At 40.6% G+C, this 7,539-nt stretch overlaps 1 protein-coding gene across 1 annotated transcript in view; it reads right to left on the bottom strand.

Annotated features, from left to right (window-relative positions):
- Positions 1–7,539, bottom strand: part of TRPM8 (transient receptor potential cation channel, subfamily M, member 8) — a 107,565-nt gene that overhangs the window by 80,159 nt on the left and 19,867 nt on the right. The window contains exons 6-7 of the mRNA XM_006866768.1: positions 2,819–2,993; positions 1,442–1,509 (exon numbers count right to left, since the gene is read on the bottom strand). Of these exons, the coding sequence (XP_006866830.1) occupies positions 1,442–1,509; positions 2,819–2,993 (243 nt within the window). The remainder of the gene's footprint in view (positions 1–1,441; positions 1,510–2,818; positions 2,994–7,539) is intronic.

Below are 7,539 nucleotides of genomic sequence, written 5' to 3'. Positions count from 1 at the left end.
TTGAGCAAAACTTTACTCGCTTGAGTTATCAAAGAGATTGTCCGATGATTTCCGCATTCCGTTGGGTCACCTCTCTTTGGAATGGGCACAAACATGGATCTCTTCCAATCAGTCGGCCAGATAGTTGTCTTCCAAATTTAGCCAGACTGAAACCATCCCCCTAAAATGCAGTGTGCAGTGCCCAGGGTCAGATTGCACGTGGACCCCACCCATACCTCACTGCCTACATTGCACAAGAGTAATTCATGTCCCAGGGCTGTGATGACAAAGTACCACATACTTGTTGTTGTTGTTGTTAGTTGCCATCGAGTCAGTTCCGACTTATAGCGACCTTATGCACAGCAGAATGAAACACTGCTCAATCCTGGGCCAACCTCACTATTGTTGCCACGCTTACTAGGTGGCTTAAAATTCCAGAAATGTAGTTCTTTCAGCTCTGGAAGCCGTAAGTCCAGATCCAAGATGTCAACAGGGTGGTTCCTTTTGGAAGCTCTGGGGGGAGGATCTGCGCCAGGCTTCTCTCCTAGCTTCTGGTGACTCCTGGGAATCCTTCTTGTTCCTTGGCTTGTACATGAGTCAGTCCAATCCCTGCCTCCATCTCGGTGTGACCATCTTCCCTCTTTCCCTCTCCTCTCCTTCTCCATAGATCCCCATGTTCACTGACATCTTCAAAGACCCCATTTCCAACCAAGGTCACATTCACAAGTACAGGGACTAGAATGTAAACCTAGCTTTTTGTGGGACACAATTCAACCCATAACAGTGGGTGCCATGACTTTGTGCTAGAGTGGGGTGAGGATGAGGAGAAAGGGTGTTGGAAGTTGAGAATGATGAAGAGTTGAAGAGGCACACACAAAGACAAGTATTTTCTCCTCCTTCCCCCCTTCTCTCCTCCTTCCCCTTCTGTGGGTTGTCATTGGCTGAGCAGACATTTGTGGGCAATGTTGTAAAAATTCAGCTCTTAGGCAGAAACCTAGACTGGAAAGAGCTATCTGGTCCCTCCCCATGCCCTAAGCTAAGAAATAGAAAAATAAAAATATTTTCTCTCCCCCTCTTCCTTTTTCATGCATTCAGTTTCTCAGAACTCATACCCTAACAATTTCACATTTTAAAAATCTTTATTTTGGATTTTCCCTGAAAAGTCAAAAGATTCGTATTTAACAATGATCTCCATAGATTGCAGAGTTGTTGTTAAATGCCATCAAATCAGTTCCAACTCATAGCAACCCTGTATAAGGGTTTCTGAGGAGCAGCTGATGCCTTTGAACTATCAACTTTGTGGTTACCAGTCAAGTGCTGATTCTACAGTACCACACTATACAATAAGCTAATCGCATTAAGTTAAATTAATCAAGTTAAAGATGAGCCCCCAAATCTTGAAAGCAGGAGCTTCTTGGGTAAACTTTTCAACTTAACTTCTAGAAAATAAACCAGGACTCACTTTCAGTGTCTCTTTTCCACCTCCTTGGGCAAAACACACAATGGGAATCTTACCACCATAATTGGAATCTGTAAAACATAAAAAGGTAAGACTGATTTTTGGATTTCCCAACAACTACACCAGTCGCTCCGCGGGAGAAAGATGAGGCTTTCTACTCCCGTAAGGATTTACACCCTCGGAAACCCTGTACAGGGTCGCTATGGGTCGGACTCGACTCGATGGCACTTAACAACAACAACAACAGTTAAATTCTGAAGCATCTTTCCACATCCATTCCAGCCTTCCAACCCAACATCAGTCCACCCGGGAAATAATTACAATCCAACAAAAAGTTACAAGGAAATGCAGAAACCGTTGAGATGACGTGTGCTTTGTGATGTATATTTTCATTACAGTACAATTTCTTTAAAGCTATCAAAATATGCATTCAAGTAGAGTTTGTGGGTTTCAAAACTTAACTTTGCACAGAGCACATGAAAAACTGTACAGTCAGCTTCATCCACATAAATGCCTATAATTACCCAGGAACGCTGTGTTTCAGTCACTACTTCAGTTTTAGTTGAAATTTAGGTTCGTGTCGCTCAGTCTTCATTATCACTACCCTAAGAATATTGCAGGAACCCTGATGGTACGCTGAGTTAAGTACTGGGTTGCTCACTGCAAGGTGGACAGACCAAAACCACAAGTTGCTTCACAGGAGAAAGATGAAGCCATCTGTAAAGATTTACAGTCTCAGAATCCCTAAGGAGGAGTGGGTTCTACACTGTCTCTGAGGTGGTCCCTGTGAGTTGGAATTGACTCTGTGACCGTGAGAAATACATGGATTGACGGAGCCCTGAGTAGACAATGGTTAAACTGACGGCCAATCAGAAAGTCGGTGTTTCTCCAAGGGAGAAAATACCTAGTCATCGGCTCCAGTAATGATTACAAGCTAGAAAACTGTACGTCACAGTCCTGCTATGTCATATAGAGCCACTGTGAGTCAGCTTCGACTCGACAGCACATAAGCATACTGAAGAAAAAAAATAAATAACCGTTCTTCTTTACCAATGTAGACCCCTGATCCAGTGGGACTTATATACTTTACTCAGTAATTAAGAGCTGTTGTGGATCCTGAAGAACCATGGTGGTTAAACTTTGAGTTGGTGACTGAAAGGCTGGCAGTTTGAACCCACCAACCTCTCTGTAGGCAAATGATTTGCTTCTGAAAAGAATTACAGCCTTGAAAAGCCTATGGGGCAAGTCCACTCTGTCCTCCAGGGACATTATGAGTTGGAACCGACTGGACAGCGGCAGGTTTGGCTCTTGTTTTCTTGTTGGTGATGCTGTTGCTACTGTTAGCACCCAGGTCTAATGTCCCACTTCCAGAATACTGACCTTGAATTGTACGTTCGGAGATGTATTTCTCCAGCTGATTCCGAAGCTTTGCTTCAACCGTGGGGTGTCCATGGCAACCATTGTCCACAAGCAACAGATGGGTGTGATTGTTGTCCAGAATGTATAGAGGGTCCCTCTTGAAGTCATCCATAATGTATTGGCCTAAGAAATAGCCCTGAGAAAAACAAAGAAACTTATCTTTGAGATTTTACTTGTTGGCCAAGAAACAAGATGCTATTTTGGCATGTTCATGTTAAGAATGATCCTCTGATTTTTCACTCTACTGGTGCCTCTTCCCAAGTTCCTAAGTTGAGAATGGACTTGGTGATCTTACAGGACAAACACAAGGTCTAAAATGGTTGAACAACTTGTCCATTGTCACATAAATGTCCAGGCACAGTATCAGGATATTGAAAGTACAATGGATTACCAGAAGAACAAAAAAATCTGTGTTGGAGGAAGTATATCCAGAATGCTCCTTAGATGCCAAGATGGTGAGACCTCATCTCTCAGACTTCAGATATGCTTTCAAATAGACTAGTCTCTGGAGAAGGACATCATACTTAATAAAGAAGAAGACACCCCCCCCCAGTGAGATGGATTGGCATGGTGGCAGCAGCAATGAGCTAAAAAATGACAACTGTGAGGGTGGCACAGGACCAGGCAGAGCTTCATTCTATTGTGCATATTGTCACTGAGTTGGAACCCACCCGACAGCACCTAATAACAACAACAATGCAGGAAACAGATTCCAAATCTAGTTCTTGTTCTATCACACTGGGCTCTCTTGTATCAATTCATTTGAAACTGACAACATTCAAGGAGGTGTATGTGTGTAGTTGTGTGTGTGTGTCTGGACACAGGGCTAAAATTAGAGGTAGGCATTTATATCATTGTTGTTGTTACTTGCTGTGGGATCCACTCCGACTTACGGCAATAGTCAGTGTCCAATCCTGTGCCATTCTCATGCGTGTTGATAGTCCACTGTATGGTGATGTGGCCATCAATCTCATTTAGGGTTTTCCTCATTTCTGCTGACCCTATCCTTTATATATATACATACTTATAGGGAATATATATATATATATATTCCCTATATATATATTCCCTGTAAATATATATATAGAGAGAGAGAGAGAATGGAATACTAGGACTTGTCAGTCAGTTTATTGTCCTGTGGTGGCTTGCATGTTGCTGTGAAGCTAGAAACTATGCCACCAGTATCTTAAATATCAGCAGGGTCACCCATGGTGGACACAGGTTTCAACTGAGCTTCCAGATGAAAACAGAGTAAGAAGAAGGAGAGATGGACTACTTCTGACTGTTTAGCAACTGAAAATCTTATGAATACAGAGGAACATTGTCAGATTTGGTGCAGAAAAAGAAAACATTATGCATAACACCAGAACATTACCAGATAGAGTGCTCAAAGATGAGCCCTTCAGATTGCAAGGTGCTCAAAATACAACTAGGGAAGAGCCGCCTACTCAAAGTAGAGTTGACCGTGATGATGTGAATGGAGTAAAGCTTTCTGGACCTTCATTTGCTCATGGGGCACAACTCAAAATAAGGATAAACACCTGTAAACATCCATTAAATAATCAGAACATAGACTGTACGAAGAATGAATCTAGGAAGGTAACAAAAACTAAATGGAATGCATAAAGATCAATATTCTAGGCATTAGTGAGCTGAAATGGACATGTATGGGTCATTCTGAATCTGCTAAAATTGCATGGTTTACTATGCCAGGAATGACAAACTCAAGAGGAGTGGCATAGCATTCATCATCCAAAAAAATTTCAATATCTATCATGAAGTACAATGCTATCTGTAATAGGATTATATCCAAACAACTCACAAGAAGACCAGTTAATACTACCATTACTCATATGTATGCACAAACCACTAAAGCCAGTGATGAAGAAATTGAAATATTCTACCAACTTCTTCAGTTTGAAATTGATCAAACATGCAATTACTGGTAATTGAAATGTGACAGCTGGAAACAAAGGACTAATAGTTGGAAAATATGGCCTTGGTGATAGAAACTATGTTGGAGATCACATGATAGAATTTTGTAAGATAATGACTCATTCATTTCAAATACCTTCTTTAAACAGCAGAAAAGACGACTATACACATGGACCTCACCAGATGGAATACACAGAAATCAAATTGACTACATCTGTGGAATGAGACCATGGGAAAGCTCCATATCAACAGCCCAAAATAGGCCAGAGGCAGATTGTGGAACAGACCATCAATTACTCATATGCAAGTTCAGGCAGAAGCTGAAGAAAATGAAAACAAGTCCATGAGAGCTAAAATATGACCTTGAATATGTCCCACCTGAATTTAGAAATCGTCTCAAGAACAGATTTGATGCATTAGACACTAAAGACCAAAGAGCAGAAGAATTGTGGGATGACATCAAGAACATCATACGTGAAGAAAGCAAAGGTCATTAAGAAGACAAGAAAGAAGGAAAAGACCAAACTGGATGTCAGGAGAGATTCTGAAGCTTGCTCTCCATTGCTCTAAAGCAAACGGAAGAAATGAGGAGGTACAAGGGATTAGCAGAAATTTTCAAAGGGTAGTTTGAGAAGAGTCAAGTATTATAGTGTTATATGCAAAGACCTGGAGTTAGAAAACTAAAAGGGAGAAACACGTCCAGCATTTATCAAGCTGAGGAAAATGAAGAAAAAATTCAAATCTCTACTTGCAGTATCAAACAACTCCGTGGGCAAAATACTGAATGATGCAGAAAGCATGAACTAGATGGAAGATATATGTAGAGTCACTGTACCAAAATGCTATGATCAATGGCCATCAATTTCCATTGGTAGCATAGATCAAGAACCGATGGTACTAAAGGAAGTAGTTCAAACTGCACTTAAAGGCACTGAAAAAAAGGCAAGACTCCAGGAATTGACGGAACACAAATTGAAATCTTTCAGTACTCATCTATGCCAAGAAATCTGAAAAATAGCCAATCGATTGGAAGAGAACCATATTTCAGAGAAATGACCTAATAGAATGCAGAAATCATCTAACAATATCATTAATATAACAGGCAAGCAAAATTTTGTTGAAGATGATTTTTAAAGGACTGCAACAGTACCTAACCTGCCAGAAACTCAAGCCGGACTCAGAAAAGTATGTGGAACTAAGGCTCTCATTGCTGATGTTAGATGGGTCCTGACTGAAAGCAGAGAATACCAGAAATATGTTTACTGTTGTTGTTGTCAGGTGTCATTGAGTTGGTACCGACTCATAGCGACCCTATGCACACCTCTCAGTCCTATGGCAACCTCACAATCGTTGCTACATTTGAGCCCATTGCTGCTGCCAAGTCATCTTGATGGAGGTCTTCCTCTTTTTATCCGACCCTCCATCTTACTAAACATGATATCCTTCTCCAGTGTCTGGTTTATTTGTGTATATGGACAGGCTTTCGACTGTGTGGATCAAGACAGGCTATGGATAACATTTCATTGTACTCATAAGGAACCTGTAAACAGACAAAGAGGCAGCCGTTCAGAAAGAACAAGAAGAAACGGAATCATTTAAAATCAAGAAAGGTGTGTGTTGAAGTTGAAGTTGTATTCTTTCACCATATTATTCAATTTTATGCTGAGAAAATAATCAGAGAAACTGTATTATATTGAGAAGAAGATGGTATCAGGATTGGAGGAAGAGTCATTAATAACCTGCAACATGCAGATGATACAACCTTGATTGCTGAAAGCAAAGAGAACTTAAAATATTTGCTGATGAAGAGCAAAGCCTTGATCCAGATGACAGACGCAATCTCAGCCAGCCTTGGACTAGTGAGAAATCTGCTGGCTGGTCGCCCAGCTCCTGGCTGCCCTCTAGGTTTATGTTAATGAGGGAGGAACAACTCAGAAGAAAAAGTTGACAATGATTATACAACTCAATGAAATGATCAATGTAGCAACTGTTGAATCAGTGTATGTTTTGCTGTGTATATTCTCAACAACAACAAAATAAATACAATTTTCTAAAAAGGAAAAAAAAAAAAACCCCTCAGAGAAAAGAAGTCACCCAAGCTAGTGTGAAACTCAATGTTTTCTCAAAACCCAGAGTCCTCTGACCCCAAAGCCCACCCTCTTCCCACCCACCAGGCTGCCCTCTGCCCCCATATGTCTCAAAAATGGGAATGAAGGCCAAAAGTACAAAGAGGGAAAAAGGAAGAGAGAACCACAGCAACTCCCAAAATCCTTAGCATCGTCGTCCAGCTTTCTAAGGAGTCCCAAATCAAAGCAAGTACAGATTAAATTTGGATTTCTGAGAATCTGGTCCAATATTTTTCTGTATAGGACACTTGTAAATTAAAGGGGCCCTTAATTCACTAGAAAATGCTGTCTTCAAAATTCCACAGTTGATGCTATTGTTATTGTTGTTGTTAAGTGCCGTCAAATCGGTTCTGACTCATAGTGATCCTGTATAGGGTTTTCAAGGAGTGGCTAGTGGATTTGAACTATCACCTTGAGGTTCAAAATGACAAAAACCCATATATCTACCTTGCATTTTGAACTGGAAATACATATTAATTACTCTCTAAATATGCTCATAAATTTTTTTAAGGGAGGAAATAATTTCTGTTTTCTTAATGTCCAATAAGAGCACAGCCTTCGGTATGGATTACATCTCAATATAAAGAAAACAAAAATCCTCACCACTGGACCAATAAACAA

Source organism: Chrysochloris asiatica, unplaced genomic scaffold, assembly GCF_000296735.1.
Source record: "Chrysochloris asiatica unplaced genomic scaffold, ChrAsi1.0 scaffold00096, whole genome shotgun sequence".
In the NCBI taxonomy this organism is placed as follows: domain Eukaryota; kingdom Metazoa; phylum Chordata; class Mammalia; order Afrosoricida; family Chrysochloridae; genus Chrysochloris; species Chrysochloris asiatica.
The sequence above is the reverse complement of the archived record's forward strand: the minus strand, read 5'-3'. Positions and strand labels throughout refer to the sequence as shown.